Raw genomic sequence first — 16962 nt, 5'->3', positions numbered from 1 at the left:
GACAAAGATGTTTTTTTTTTGTAAAATACTCCAAATCCTTATTTGTTTACAGTGTAAACAGGGAGATGAGATATATTTGTCATCAGAAAACTGACTTTAAAAGGTTTTTATAATTACTGATTTTAACTAAAGTTTCTAATAAATTCTTAAATTGAATAAAGTTGGAGTATTTGGTTATTTTAAGACTTTAAAGAAAACTAAATGGCATTTTTTTTTTGTCTTTATGTTTAGAGAATTATTGTGTACAGTAGTCCAAGTTCAAGTTCAGTTTAAGTTCAGTAAACTTTGTTGTGACGTGCCAAGCTCACACTCATCACCTGTTACTCCCAATCTCCCTCCTTAAATAAACAATTTAAATTTAAATACTGTAACATTTTGAATAAACAATCCATGCATGGATGGTTTATTCAAAATGTTACAGTATTTAAATTTAACTTGTAGAGAAGAGAAGTGCAGCAGGATGTCACAGCTTCAGCTCTGCAGCACGGAGCAGAAATGTACTTCTTGATCAATTATACTGAATCAACTGAACATAGAAGTACTAAAATAATTAAAAATAACTTTTAACACTTTATATTTTGTGATTATGATGATTTTACGATGTGACATACGTTGAATTTTAAGTTGGAAGACAAAAGTCGATCGGTGCATCTGGACAGCTTAACCCTTCACAAAGCTGCAGCAGAAGAAATGTGTGTGCGTGCAGAGAAGGAAATCAGCTGATCAGCTGCAGGAGAGAGCTTTCCCTGCACTTGTGGGCTGCACACATGGTGCAAAATAATTTAAAATAATTTAAATAAACAATCCAAGACTCATCCATCAATCAGCCAATTGTGTCAAGTCCAATCTTATTTTGAAAAACCGTGATATATCAAATCTGCGATAAACGAACCGTGAAGATGTGATGGACTACGTATGTACAGATAAAACAAGGATATTTTTGTTAGTGATTCAGAAAAAAGGAGACAGAAATGCACCCATAAAATTTATTTTATTTTTTTCCTTCCCACAACAAATTGTCTACAAAAGCAATAAAATATAGAATTCAACAAAAAAAAAAATCACTTCAGACCTTCACATTGTATGTACAACTCAAAGGAGGACTGGCCGAGGACTCTCTCTGAACCTCATCCCCGTCTGATTCTTCAGCTCTGGATGCTTTTTGACTCTGTTCATCACAAATGCACGTGCATACACGCTCCTTTCTCCTCGCGTGGAAATCAAAATGCTACAGTGGATGTGAAGATGAGTCAAGAGTTCAGAGTCCAGACGACTCCCCACCAAAGAAAAAAAGCATAAAATGTTCAACAGCTTTTTCAGTGTAACCAGTTGCACATTTTTCCTTATAGTTCCCCCTTTTTATTTTTCATGTAAACTCACACAGTAAAGCATCTTAGCCTCTCTCTGCCAATCCTTTTACTCCACTAACTATGGCACTTTGAAAACAAACAAAACAAAAAGACGTTTTGTATTTTTAATAAAATGTATCATCTTGTTTTGTTAGTTCTGTGTAAAAGAGGTTCTGTAGCCCAAACACCTTTTTTTTTAGGTTCTGGTTACAGAATGCTACATTTAGTTTTATTTGCTCTTCCTTGGAGGCAAAAACTTTCTAAAAAATAAATTAACATTTTTCAAAACCGCTCCAATTGCACACACGTGTAATGCATCAAGAAAGGTTACAAAGCATCGGTAGAGCAAACATCACCTCGCCGTTCGCTGCCTCTCACACTCATACTCACGCAAGTTTTCTTACAAAACGGAGGAGGAAGTTTGGAGTGTGTGTCTAAGTGTATGAAATGTGTTTCTGATTGGCTGCGGTAAAAACGCCGGCACAATTTTTGTCGTCGCAACAAAATATTGTGCGCTCTGATGTCATTCTGTGTTGATGGAGCAGGAAAAGGCGCGTGATGTGTTCAGCCTCTCACACTGAGCAGGCCACTCCATAACATTCAGAATAGATTACCCCACCCACATCGCCCCATCCCCCCCACCCTCTCAAACAAAAACAAAAAAACAGCAGATAAAGGGTTTCCAATCCAGTCCAGTAAGGCCAGTTCAGAAGAGGTCGTCCATTGATTTACATCGCTTCACACATTCATCAGGTGACAAATAACAACTTTTAAAGTTTAATGAAAATTTGAAATCAGTTCTGTATAAATTAGAGCATTTTATTAAAGAAAAGTCTGTTTGAAAACTGCTTTTGATTTGACTGAGACGATGTAAAATTTCCCCTAAACCTACCCTGCCAAACACTCCCCCCCTCCCCCGAAACCCACATCATCATCATCATCATGAGAGAAGGAAACACAAATAAGCCCCAAAATGTTTCATTGTAATGAAACGTCATGCAAATAGAGCAGAACAACAATAGGCTAATAGTAAGAGAAGAATAGTAGTCATAATAAGAACAATAATAATAATAATAATAGTAATAAAATGGAAAAAAAATAATCTTACAATGCAAACATGACAGTAGTAAATGCCTCCAGTTCTTATTGCTACAGTTTTATACTTACAGTAGTGGTTGTCATTTACCCCACCCCCCACCCCCACTCCCCCCTCACAACCAAGTTCCACCCCTTTTGATTCACAGTCTAATGAGGGAAACAAACAAAAAAAAAATCACATTCAAAAACTTCCATATTTAGAGTTTGAATTCACTGTCGCAGGCCTGATGTGATGGCGCTTAAATCACTAGTGGACAAGAGTCCCGAGAGCAGCAAACGTAGCGGTAAACATGAGCCGAGAGCGTTGACGATCGCAAGAGTCCATTGTTTTTCTGGTCTTTTACAGTGTAAATGGTGTCATGAAGTCTAGGTCGCTACAGAGATACATGGACAGTGAATTCATGCTCCACACACACACTCACACACACACACACATAAACATTGCTATCAAAGCCTTGTCTGGGCAGATTCCTTTGACGGCATACATTAGCGGCCTATGCCATTTAAAATCCTAAAAAGTAATTCTTTTATAACTTTTTTTTTCATAAATTTCCAAAAATATTAAACCCTCTTGTAATGAAAATTGAGAAAAAGATCAGCTCCCTGAGAGATGCTAAGTAGTGCATCAAGTCTTGAGCGAGTGATTGTCTTTAAGAGTGACTGGCCTCTGCTCTGTGCTCGGGTCAGGGGTTCAAGGAAAGTTGTTTTACTTTGGAGGAACCAGTAAAAGGACCATTTCCTGTAAGCATGGCCCGGACTAATGTTGATTACTGAAGACTAACACTGCCACATGTTTCTGACATTGTTTTATGGTTTACATGAGGAAAAAACAAGACGCGGGGAAGAAAAACGGTGTTATGGTTCTTATATTTTATGTAATGGATGGATTATTAGTCTGAGTGTGTCCCTCTGTAGAGAAGTAAAGATTTGGCCACTGTGCAAAAACATGTTCAAACACAAAAACCTTCAGGGAATTTCACATTTTTAGTGCTGGACCAGAGTCTACAAATCATGGCATTAAAAGGTGAGGTAAGAGCTGTGTTGGACTAAAAAAAATAATCTAAAAGTTATCATTTGTCCAACATTATGAAACATCAGCTAATTTATTTGATGTTTGTCAGCGGTCTCTTCCTTTAGTGTGAGGCTCATGATGGTGAGATTTTGTTTAACTCGTCAGAAATCTATTTAGTTAAATAAATGTATACATCTAATAGCTGTATGCAAAAGCCCCATAAAACATGTATCCTCAATTAATTTGATGAAAAATGACAAAAGCAACAATAAGAGCTGAGTGGATGAAGGTGCACTTAGACCAGTATGATTTTTATACAATGTCCAAATACAAAAATAATAATAAAAAAAAGTTTAAGTGCTAACGATAATGGAATGACTGCACGTAAAAAGTGATTGTCTAATACAATTTCCAGCATGATTAGCCCATGTCTCTGTAAATATTTAGACCAGTGGAGGCTAATCAACGTTTCTTTATTTTTTATTTAGTGCTGTAATGTCTTGACCTCTGCTCAAACTGCGGCACGTTGAGTTTGCAGTGCGCCGTTTGTCAAAACGATTGTTAGACATCAGTAGTGGTCAAGAACAAAAAAATAGTGCATTCTGATTTTTACCCTGTTTAAGCAGCTAAGAAAAGGGACAAAAAGGTAAAAAAAAAAAAAAAAAGAAAGTTATAATTTTAATTTTAGTTGTGAACGTTATTGCTCTTCAGAGAAAGGGTTTGACATATTTACAGCTTGGAGTGTCTGACATCTGGAAAAGATTGTGCAAACAGGAGGATGAGAGCATACCTCGCTCATAGATTAGAGCCATTAGAAATGTATATTAATTCAAGTTTGTATGGACTTTTTCACATTTCTGGTGGATTATTTATACAAATGTTCACTGACTTCTCATCACTTGTCTGCCAAAACATGTTGCAAAGGTCCTGATTTATTAGAGACGAAGAGCAAAGTAAAGGGACGTTGGGAAGAGGTGTGTGTGGAGTTTATGGCGAGGTCCTGGTTTCTGATGAGATCCTTCAGGTTGATTGTTCGAAAGCAGTCCAGCTATTATTGAATAGAATTGTTGCAGCGTGACATAAATGACTGATAGGACGGCAAATCTGCCAGATTCTTTCTCGCAAAATAGACTATTTATACATCTTCACCTTGAAAAGTAGTAGCAATTATTTTCTTTGTAAATCCTTCATATGATCTTTTTACATTTTTATAAGATTTGATCAGAAGGATATAACTCCTTCTGTACATATGAACAAAATCCAGACAAGGCTTCTTTATATCAGCGTATCCAAATTGTTGCCCCGTTTTTGCTCAGTGTTCTTTTACAAGTCGCAGCTTTACAAATTCTGTACACAAACTACCAAATAAAATAAGAACACAGACAAGGTATAGTCAGCCACAGCGGACTGCTTTTATATTAAATTAGGACTAACTTACTTTAAACAGAACAAGAAATAATACTGGAATCTGTTCTCCACTAGAAGAATATCTACAATAACTTCTCTAAATCCAGTCCCCTCCCTCATCCAGCTCCTTCATGGTCACGAAGTCTTCATGGGGGTAAATAAAAAAAAGAACAAAACAATTATTTTTCTAAGTTAAATCAAATTAACTTACCCATCTTTAAAAAAACAAACAGATTTGACAGCTTGAAATAGTTTCTAGCTGTTTTAAAGTCTGTACATTTCTGGTCAGTCACTTCAGTTCAGGAAACACGTGGAAGTCCCTCTGAAGTTGTGGCTGGGGCACGCTTCATTTATATATACATTCTTCAGACTGTAACGGTGAACAGGATGGGATAAGTGCAGGACATTCCTAGTGTTGTTGGCGATAACGCGAGTTTCTAGTAGATGAATCCTCACCCACCGGTCTGAAACGAGCCTGGGGAGCTCAAAAATACCTGGTTGCTACAATGACACAGTCGACACGGTCGCTGTTGTCTTGTCGGACGGAGCGTACTTTAAATTTATTGGTCCTCTTCTGTGGCTGTTTGGTGGATTTTGGACCACCTCACTTGGGCATGGCCATGGCAGAGTTTGGGTCGGGGTTAAAGAGTTCTTTGTAGAGGGGAGGGAAGAGGACGTTGACCGTTTCTGGATGGAGTTGCTGGAAGGCCTGAAGCTCCTCGGTATGAAGGGTGCACAGGGCTGACAATGTTGGGATTCGGCTGATCAGCTGCAAAAATGGAAGAAAAGCTGGTCAAGAATAAGTCGTCAAATGAATTTATAAAGCAAATTTAAAACAGCAGCTGTTACCAAAGTGCTTAATAAAATCAGAGGCAGCCGTTAAAGAAAAAATAATAACTAGATGTAATTAAAAGTAAAACATAAAACCACAAAAACAATGAAATACTAAATCAAACCACAGTGTGTTAATCGTCAGTGAAAATTTTTAGTAGAGATTTAAAAACAGGAAGCGAAGTGGCCGGTTTGATGTTGGGGGGCAGATTGTTCCAGAGTTTAGGGCCCATGACTGAAAAAGCTCGATCTCCTCTGAGCTTCAATCTGGTTTTTGGTGCAACCAAAAGCAGCTGGTCAGATGATCTCGGCGCCCGAGAAGGAACATAAGGTTGAAGTAGCTCAAAGAGGAGGGTGCAAGGCCATTTATGTACTTCAAGGTCAACAGGAGAATTTTAAAATCTATTCTGATACGTACAGGGAGCCAGTGAAGGGAGGACAAAACTGGTGAAATATGCTCAAACCTACGAGTTCCTGTTCAGAGCGGAGTTGCAGCATTTAAAATAAGAATTTAGCATTTATTTAGAATAAGGGAATGTAGGCTGAAATACTAAAAATTAACTCAAGATTCAAGGCCATCTTTATGCTTTTCTTTCTTTTTTACATTTTTGAGCTGTCCTTGAGGTCAACAGAGCTGCTGTTTTTGCTTAATTTGGATGCTCTCGGACTTCTAAGGATATGCTGATATAGTCTTACAAACATTATGCCAACCTTAGCCAGTGCATCTTCATCCATGTGGTTCTTCTGCATAATGTGCTGTAGAGCAAAGTAGATCTTCTCCTGGAGCTTCTGGACTTTTCGCGGCTCCATTAGCCAGGGCCGATCTGAGAAGAAACGAGTGCTGATTCTTTTGGTGCTAAAGGTTTAGGGTTGGTACACGCTAATGGTAGAGTTCGATATATATTTAGTTTGGTTGTAAGTCCACTACACACTACGACTGAAATACAAAGATAAATCAATGCCAGTTCTTGCAGATAAATATCCAGAGTAAGCGTCTTGAAATGCAAGCACTATAAATCATACTAATTTTTAATTTCACATTTGCATACGTGGATCCACACTGACCTGTAGAAATTAGTACAGCTGCTGAGAAAAGTGCAATCTCCTCCTCTGTTAGCTGCAGTGAACACATGCTCTTGGCAAAGTCAAACACTGCACTCACTAAGTCGTCACAACCTTCACAGGACACACACAGAAGGGTAAAGAAAAATGTTATTACACTCGTTATGTACGAAGTGCTGATGAGCTAAAAATGGATTTGCTTCTTTTATTCCTTTAGTGTCGATTAGCCTTTTTGTTATTTTAGATGGAATACATGAGTGCCAGTGTCTTACCTAGAGCTTTGAACATCTGCATGCCTCCGTATTTTCCCTCAAAGAGCACAGTGTTGTTAAGAGGGTTAAACGCCCTGCACATCCGCACCAAGACTACCTCCAAACAACCTGCAAGAACCATCCAGACATCTCATGATGCATTCATGGTGATAATTTTTAGCTAAATAATAAAAAGAAAAATCATCAACAATTTTATTGTTCTTCTTGAACGTTTGGTCCGTTTTGAAACGTGCAGTTTGTTTAGTTTTGACGGTGACTGGTTTGATGTCTCACCTGACTTAAGGAGGAGGATCTGGTCATTCTGGCACAGTTCCATGAACCCTGAGATACGCTTGGCAAACTCCACCACGTACTGGATGGCATGGGTGATCTGGATGGCACACTGCTGCCACAGCACGTCCTGAGGCTGGAATCAAACGCACACATGCTCTTTATTTCAGAAGTTATTTACATGTCAGTAAGGGAAGGGAAGTCTGAGATTGCCATCATTGTATGTTTCCATACAATGGCGAAATTAGTTCTCTGCATTTAACCCATCACACCTGGGATACACCCAGGTGGAGCAGTGGGCAGCTATGTAAGCACCCGGGGAGCAATTGGGAATTGGGTGTCTTGCTCAGAGACACCACGACATATGGAAATGGTCTGGAAGTCTAACCGTGACTTTGGTCCCAAGTCAACTGCCCTACCTCTACCCCATCTCAGCCCCCTAAATAATAAATAAATAGTACTGATTAATTGTTTATATGCAACATGATTGAAAAACTCTGAAGTAAATGAATATCAGCACATGTTTTTGTCTTTTCCATCAAGAGTGCTTCATTAGATTTGAATCAGTATTATCGGTAGTTTTGAACCACTGCTAATGTAGAACCGTTAAAGGTTAGGTAACATTAACAATCCTTATCAGCAGAATCGTTGCTGAAACTTAACATTTTTTACAGTAAATCTAACAAAAGCAGTAAAATGACAAACTCATAAATCATAGAAAAATTAAGCTAAATGGGATATTTTGATTTTTGAGATATTTCACTTCATGTTCAGGCTGCTGATGTTTAATGTACCATATTATTTTACATTATTAGTGTTTAGTGTATATCTTAGATCCTTGTATACTGTTTCTTTTATACTTTATATTTTTGCTATTTTGGGGTGTACCTGGAACCTTGAGTACACAATTTCATTCCACCTCATGTACCACATGCGAATGACAAAGAACCTTGAACCTTGATATTGCAAGTTACATTCAATGCATGAAGATGACGTAACCTGCAACCCTCACCTTGCTCTGGTACATCTTGACTTCTTCGTATGAATGTGTCTGCCAGGCTAGCTGCTGCAGCTCCTCTGTTGTGTACTGACATGTTTCCAAGTGTGACTTGATGATATTCTGAGCAATACGGTCTGAAAGAGAGAAATGTGTTTTTTTTTTTATAAAGTGGGTGATGCTGAAGTATGATGTATGTTATTACTGCAGATGCTAAGAACACAAAACCAAAACTTTAGGAATATTTTAGTCCAGTATTTGTTGTTAACTCTTAAATGTCAACTTCATTTTAACAAGATTTGTGCTACACTGGAGGTGTGCACACACTGTCAGCTAGCCATGTAAGCCTATCTGACCTCCTGTTCTTCTTTCAGATTAGGACTCTGACTCACTCTTTCTTCTAGAACCACTTTGCCCTTAATATTCAAATAAAACAATATATTTTCAGTTTATTTTAAAGCGTAACCAATCCACCACACACATTTAATTTATGAAGCAAAGAGGCATTATTCACCTAGCTCTCCCATGCTGACATTACTGGGTCCAAACTGGCTGTCCTGGTAGCCTCCATAGCTGAACAGGTTGGGTACTGGCGTCAGGTCATAAACCGGCTCCTGCTTTATGTGCTTCATGCCCGTCATGTCCAAACCTGACTGGTCTGGAGACGGCTGGGTGGAATCGATGCCATAGTAGCCCCCTGGCACTCCGCCTCCATTACCATGGCCACCTTTGGGTAGCTCTATGACATGACCGTTGGCATAAGTGCCCCCGATTTCATGGTTGAGGGTGGACAGTCCGTTGGTTAGGCTGGAGGAGTAAACGCGTGCCAGAGCTTCAGCTTCACCAGTCTGCTGCTGTCGCTGCTCCTGAAGTCGTGCCTGGTGCTTCTGGACCTCTGCGTAAAGGCTGTCGCGCTGCTTTTTGGACATTCGGCCAAACTTAACCGCTGTATAGGTAGATAATAAAACATAGGGTGACAAAATTAATGATATTCTTTTTAAAAAATCAGCTTTATATAAAAAAAAAAATCTTGTTTGGAGGAGAGTACTATTGTATGTTGGTCATTGTTTCGGGGAATAATTAGACTAAACGTATATTTTGACTGTAAATGCAGGTAAAACTGGGCCTCACCATCTCTGGACATTCCGAGGGCGAGACATTTCTGCAGACGGCAGTGTTGGCAGCGGTTACGATTTGTTCTGTCGATGAGGCAGTTCCTCTGGCGGGGGCAGGAGTATGAGGCATTGTTTTGCTGACTCCGTCTGAAGAAGCCCTGGTTGCGTGTCAACAAATAAAAAGAGCAGGCCTTAGATTTGAGCACAGGTGCTGCATGAACTGAGTGGATTTTAAGCAGAGTTAACATTGTGCAGGAAGATTTTAAGCCTTACCTTACAGCCCTCGCATGTAATGACTCCATAGTGGATACCTGATGATTTGTCTCCGCAGATTTTGCATGGTATAACTTCGATTTGGGCTGTAAGAGAGGCAAAAAGAAAAAAAAAATTTTTTTAAATGCATTCTGAACTCAACATAGACATTTGCTCCTCTGACAACACCTTCAGTCCAAGATGCTGAACTCCAGCTGGGGCTCTAATTTGACGCAGGTAACCTGGTTGGCTGAAGTACTTGAACGAACGTGCAACGTGTCTGAGGACACTTCTCTAACCTCCAAAGTCACAAGAGCACAGTGACATGTAGACATTTGTGTCTTTGCAGAAGTTTTCTACTTACTGGGGCACTTAGGGCTGCGTAAGTGCTCACAGTACACACGCACAAACAGGCATACACTCAAGTGAATGACTAGATGTGTGTGTGGACTCTTTGTGTTTTACTTGAAGTAGAGACCCCTGCAGGTTAAAAGGGTAGTCCATAATGAGAAAACCTGTTACATCACTGAAGGGCCACTCTTTTTTTTTTCTCTTCTAGGTTCATCTTTTTTGACTTTGCACAAACACATATTTAGTTGTCCAGCTACCATTCAGTCAGACTTTTGCTTTTTCTACTTTACATTAATCTGCACTAATCTCACTGCTTTTGTCTTCTCTTACTCACTGTGCACAGGCAGCTCCATGTACAGTCTCAACCAAAGGCACAGAATGCGATCAGAAAGGATTTCAACAGCCAGAAACCCCCGTCGTGGATATCTTGAGCATATTATCCTTAATATATGAAAAGACAGGCTCAGTTCCTACGAAGAGATAGATGTTCATGAATGTAGAGGTAGGCAGGTATGCTGCTGAGATGGCACAGTCTCTATAAAGAGATTAGACAGCCTAACTAATCCTAAATTATTTCCCGACGAGCTGGTTCCCTCTTCTGCTAAGCGCTGTAATATGCTGTATCTCCAGCAGCCGTTCACATACAATCACCTTACACAGTCCCACCTGATGGGAATTTCATAAATTTATTAAATTTACCAGATGCCCAGAGACGGGGGAAGTCAACAGGCAGAACCATGCGCTTTAATTTAGGCTAATTCACTCTTCTTTAGCGCATAGCACAACCCTTTCTACTATATTGTATTTAATGTGGTGAAGTGCATATTAGTGATTGTGTGTGGACATGAAAGTGCTGCTGAATGCTTTAGCTTTGCACACACACATTTGTCATGCATATATTGTGTGGTCATATGTAATGGTGGAATGAGTGTGCAATATTCACAACTAGATAATCTCTTATGAGGATCAATACAGGAAGTTCTGTCTGTGTAGCAGATGAACATTTACAGAATAGACGTGTTTTTCTAGATTCTAAGCGTAGACAAAGGGTGTAAACTTTTTAAAAACATACAGAAAGAAATATTTAACATAGGAGTATTATTTCATACCATACTGGTCTGCTTGTGGCAGCTTTGCATTGTTACCTTTAGATGCAGTTGAAGGAAAAGTAGGACTGTAGAAACCTTATGTATCCATAAATGAGCCTGCGCCAGCTGTTTCTATATTTATATTTCTCTAATTTGCTTATTGCTCCTGGCTTAGGCCATTCTGGGTGGGACTACATGTCTTTATCTGTGCACACATGGGTTTACTTTGGGTAATCCAGTTTCCTCCCACAGACCAAAAACATGTTACTGGGTAACTTTAAATTGCCCCTAGGTGTGAGTGAGAATGATTGTCTGTCTCGTTTGTCTTTAAGAGTCCCTGTGATGAACTGGAGACCTGTCCAGGGTGTCCCCATCTTTCACCCACCCTGGAACGAAAAAGTGGGAAAAAGCAAAGTATCGATAATTTGCTCGTTCCCTCGACACCTGCTGCCATGATGTCACATGAAAAGCTTCTAAAGCAAAATCTTTGATTGACTCTGGACTGTGCACTCTTTGTCATGATAATTTTATGATGCATTAAGAGTTTACTGACTGCGTTTAATAATGTAAATGATGCTTCAATCGTCAATGACGGGTCAAATTCTGATCTACGTGTGAAGTCTTGACCCAAACAACAGGGCACTGGGTCTTGTGGATGTAGATTGTCTGAGTGATTAAATATCATGGTGTCTGACTTAAAGTAACAGCTCGTGCTCTTAGTTTTGGAGATGTGACCCATTTCCACCAGTTCTTGGCCAACTAGATCTAAACTGGGTCAGAGTGGAGTACTGGACTTGGACCACAAACAAACCTGTCAATAAGTGCAGCCTGTAACACACTATTAATAGTCTGTAAACATGGCTGCTGTCAATAAGCAGGAAGCTGAACAGGAGTAGAAACAGCTGTGATTTTTCCTCTTACTCTTTGTAGTTTTTTTTAGATTTTTAGTCAAACTCTTTAACTAAAATGTTAATCTGGAGCTAAATTAATCTTCATGGATTCAAACACTTTGCATGCATTCAGCCCACACCTGCCACTGTGTTATATGGCTATACATAGTTGTCAGAATTTTTGTTGATTGGCCAAAAGAAGCCATTTACATTTCACCGCAGCGTGTCTGTACTGTTTCTGCTCTGTGATTTACATCATATCTTTACTGGGTTCCATTTTTACCCCATGGCAGATTATGCTCCTCTTTGTATCACATAATTATGCCCAAACGAATACGTGCGTGTGGGCATGTGCATTGTTTCTGTGTGTTTCAGAGTAAGCGTTTGGCTCGTAGAAAAAAACCCCGAACAATTTAAAAAAGAGAAAAAGATAACGTAAATGTCCACGCAAGTTTGACAAACTGTAAGTGATTGTTTGTGTGTGGGTGTGCATTTCTGTGTGTGTGTGTGTGCGCGTGCGCTGTGCTTATTGCCTGTGGTGACTGTCAGGTAGGATACAAAGAGACAGTCATGACAGCATTACTGTTGCCAGGGTGACCACCCACTCGCTGCACTCGTCTGGCTGTCACAGCGATGATGTGCTAAGCTGTCACACGCTTAAAGGAAGTGATGTCATCACTGTGTAAAGCCAACCGATTGCCCCGTCGTCCTCCCTCAGCAGCAGAGGCTTTAAGAATTTACGAAAACACTCCCACGTCCACGTCAAGTCACCCGAGCGATGAACTTTGACTGCAGAGGTGGTTTATACGTGTAACTGAATTATGTTTTGGTTTGTAGAGCAACCGAAGTTAGATTTTTTTAAAATTTGGAAGCAAACTTGCAGCTTCAAATTAATAGAAAATTGAGTTTAAAGATGTCTAATACCGCTGCTCGTCAAACCTCTCTCCATGCATTTCCACATCCAGAGAAAACACAAGTGGGAAGAGCTACCAGTTTCTGTTGCCCTCATGTCTTTTATGAAGAGTTGTCCGGGACTACTTCTCCGACCTGAGTCGAACCAGTCAGAGCAGAATGATTGACAGCATCCTCAGCCAGCAGGAGGACGAGCGTTATCCTGAGGTTATTATGTAAGAGCAGGACTGCAACGCTGGCAATTCTTTCGCTAAGAGGAGGATCAGGCGTGCACAGTCTCTTGAGAGAGAGAAAAAGATAGAACCAACTAGAGATGGTTTTTACAGAAAAACAGAGGCAGAGATAATAATGTGAGGGATGTGTGTAGTAGATCGTGACCATGAGGGCTGCACTGCACGGCACGTGTGTTGTGATAATTGATTTTTAATGAAGTGAGGATCTCTTGTGTATTTCCAAGGCTGGCCCTTTCTCCAAATAGAGTTCTAATTATCTACATTGCATATTGCATGAAAAGCAGCAGCCTTGCGCCAATATCTTTGTGATACTTTGCTCTAAAGCGTATTAGTACTCTCACAATACGTGGTACAACGCTGAGAATAAACAAGCTAATTAAAAGCATGGCTTTCCTGTTTTATTCGGACAATGCAACTGCAAGCTAAAGCCACTAGATGTTGCTGTACATGTTTAGATTCTGTGTTTGAGCGTGTGCTGCCAAAGGGGCAGACTGGACATGCATGTTTCATACATTCGGCCTGCAGCGTGGTTTGACAGCAAAAACACACCCAGTGACATACCGTATCACACAGCTACACAATCCAACTCGCTGGAGGTTGGCGTTTTAGTGTCACAGTTTAAAGAACGGTTGAAATCACTTTCTATCGTAACTTTTGCCGTAGTCAGCCCCTTCAGAAATTCAAACACAACTCCCACTGACGTCTCTGGGGTTGACTTGACGGGATGAATGTGGGCGATATCTTCGCTTCGTTAAAAAGTATAGCTTCTTCCCAGTTAACTAGATATCTTCTGGGAAAATGAAGGAGATCGTCATTTTACCCCCCACCACCCCCCACCCCTTGTTAAATCTCAACAACTCTGGAACTGATCTTAGATGCCTATATGCTGAGAGTTATGCTATCAGTGTTCGGCATCCTCGTCACTTCAGTCTGTTTGACTTTTTCACTTGTCTCCGAGTGTTCTGCCTCGCTATAAGTGCCTGTGTGACTGGGAAATCATTTCAGTATCTGTATTTCATGATCTATTTCCATCTCTCAGACAAACTCTGCTGCAGTCTCGCAGAGCTTAGAGAGGAACAAGCGCTGCTTCTCTCTCTGTCGATGATGAAAAACATCGAGAAAACTTCTGGTGGCGTGATTGTCGAGTGGGTTAATGCACACTGCTGGGAATAGCTTATAGCTGTGCTGCTTGGGTTGTCTCCCCTGTGTCTCCTGTCATGTTTCCACATCACACTGTCCCATTAAAATCAATGTAGCACTGCCACTGTGTGTGGATTCAAACGGACGTCTGCTGTGTGCTGTTTTACTTTCCTTCTGTGAAACAACTTGTTCTGAAGAGCGGTGGACTCATCCTTTCTTAAAGAAACATATAAAGTGAAATGCACTTAACTCACGTTATACTTCTTGTGTCTCAGATATCAATGCACAGTATTGCATTGTTTGTGGAGGGTTTTTTTTTTTGAGGCTGATAAAACACAAAGTGCAGCTTGGCATCCTTGTGTCACATCATTTTTCAGGATTCTCACAAAAAAAGCAAGCGTTGCTACTTAATATATGCGCTGCTAATATTTTTGACTGGCAAGCAACACATTAAGGACATTGTATTCTTTACATTTGACCAGTGTTGAAACACAAACCTGCAGATTTGTTATTAATGATCTATTTCACTGGAAATACACTGGAATTTCCCATCCGTGGGACAATAAAGGCTGTTTCTATTCTATTCTATTCTATTAACTTCCTGATTTGTTGGAGGCTTCTGTTCCGTACATTTTGAAACCACTTGTAGAAACCGTTCTCACCAAAGAGGATTAACTGTTTATTCAGACTGCTGGGGATGCAAATCATTTTTCACTATCGAATAAAGGAAGCATTAACATGATTAAACTAGTTGGTCATTGAATTAGTAATGAAAACAATTATTAGTTTTAGCCTGAAACGGCAGCAGCTGAGTCTCTGACAGCGATTTTCATCACTGACCTGAACTGGGTTCAGCCCAGACCTGAGCCATTACAAGCAGTGACGTACAAACATGATCATGGACAGTATTAATGTACAAGGTGACACAACGCCGCTCTTTCTCTCTTATAGTAATAATCATAATGCCATGCAGTGGGATCACCTCTCCTCCCCCTAATGCTGTACTGTACTTTATCTCCAAGCAGTCAGTCCTGTAACATGCAGTCACCTTGTTGCTGAATGAATATGAAATCTATCATCACCCCCCCCCCCCCCACACCCACACACACACCATCCTTCCCAGAAACACACCCAGATACAACTTAACATACGTACAGAGAAAAAAGTTCTTGCCCTCCCCCCATGCTACATGTCAAAGGGCATGAGCTTGTCCAGCTTGCCATGCAGCCCCAAAGCACTCTGGGTAATTGCTCAGCTAGCAGGTCTGGGATCAGCTGCGGTTTGCACAGAGAATATTGCACTGCGATGTGATTGGACGCCACTGAGAGGAAACAGAAGGGGGTCATTGGCTGTCATCCAGCGCATCGATTCACATTAACACACACACTCACACATTTACGGATTCACACCAACATCCTCCCAGAGACCTGATTAAACAGAAGCACACACTCGAACATGCTCGAATGCATTCGTCCCTACAAAACAAAACTTTTAGAAAAGCGGACCTACTGTATGATTCTCCACTACGACCTCCCCCCAACCACTCACACACAGTCTGCCACCCCATGCAGCGTTTGTCCTCAAGACAAAACACGAGGGGGAAAAATCCATGGGGTATCCCAAATATTTGGATCGATGCACATGCACACTGTATGTACTCCTATATATATATATATATATATGTATATATATATATATATATATATATACAGAGACAGTCTTCCCATCTGCTGCCTGAGATTTGCCTCTCATGGCCACTGTACACACACAGTCCCACACTCCAACCCCCGAGGTGACCTGAAGGACCCTGATGGCCTTTGACCTTTCATTAAGAAGCGAGAGAATGCACCAGAGTGGAAGGAGCATTGCACGTGTGAGAGGCCTGCATCTGGTTGTTACCGTCTTCAAATCAAAAACGTTCTCACGGCTGAAGCACAAAAATACACAGTAAAGTACAAAAACGGTTGAAATTTCTCTTGCACATATGTTCCTTTCATTTTCTATTTTTACCCTAGTTTTACTCGGCATGTGTGTGCACACTGAGCTGTTAAAGCCCTGTTCATGCTCCGGTTGGTTGAAGCCAATGAGTGCAAAGAAGAATATGCTCACAGGAAAACGCACTGATTGGAATATCGTCGAAAATAACATCATGTCGGCGCTGGTTTTACTCCCATAACCTCACGCCTCTCCCACTATGTGTTTCTGTTGAGCCTAATTGCAGATGACAGTGTGAGTGTGTGTGAGTGTGTGTGTTTGAGGGGGAAGGGAGCATAAAGGTGGTTATTTCAGTGTACAGGGAGAAATAAAACTCGAAGGACGTCCAAAGAAACATGGTCATAAAATTTATTTTTGGTCTTACAGAAAGTAGAGAATGTTTTTCTTGGAGTAGCTTCTAGTTAAACAAAAGTCTTTCCAGTCCCATATTATTGATAAATGAGAACATCAGCAAAAATGAGTCTGATTAAGCTTCAAGGCATTAACTGAAGATAGCTGCACATGGTGTGGTTGACTAGTTCCTGAAAAATGGATGGAAACTGCATCGCTGACGTTCCAGGATTGATTAAAGATTCAAGGTTCTTTATTTGTCATTCACTTCTCATGTAGTACATGAGGTGGAACGAAATTGTGTACACAGGGTCCCAGTTACATCGAACAAAAGTATAAAATGTAAAAGAAAAACAGT

At 40.3% G+C, this 16962-nt stretch overlaps 1 protein-coding gene across 1 annotated transcript in view; it reads right to left on the bottom strand.

The window, feature by feature from the left end:
* Positions 1-4960: 4960 nt before the first annotated feature.
* The window catches only part of rorb (RAR-related orphan receptor B), a 94768-nt gene continuing 82766 nt past the window's right edge, over positions 4961-16962 (bottom strand). Inside the window, exons 2-10 of the mRNA XM_037681138.1 lie at positions 9687-9772; positions 9430-9571; positions 8813-9244; positions 8314-8435; positions 7305-7437; positions 7032-7139; positions 6763-6873; positions 6409-6521; positions 4961-5635 (exon numbers count right to left, since the gene is read on the bottom strand). Coding sequence (XP_037537066.1) covers positions 5471-5635; positions 6409-6521; positions 6763-6873; positions 7032-7139; positions 7305-7437; positions 8314-8435; positions 8813-9244; positions 9430-9571; positions 9687-9772 — 1412 coding nt within the window. The 3' untranslated portion in view covers positions 4961-5470. The remainder of the gene's footprint in view (positions 5636-6408; positions 6522-6762; positions 6874-7031; positions 7140-7304; positions 7438-8313; positions 8436-8812; positions 9245-9429; positions 9572-9686; positions 9773-16962) is intronic.

The sequence above is a fragment of the Nematolebias whitei genome, chromosome 8, assembly GCF_014905685.2.
Source record: "Nematolebias whitei isolate Nwh7 chromosome 8, NemWhi1, whole genome shotgun sequence".
NCBI classification, from domain to species: domain Eukaryota; kingdom Metazoa; phylum Chordata; class Actinopteri; order Cyprinodontiformes; family Rivulidae; genus Nematolebias; species Nematolebias whitei.
This window is presented reverse-complemented; position numbering and strand designations above follow the sequence as displayed.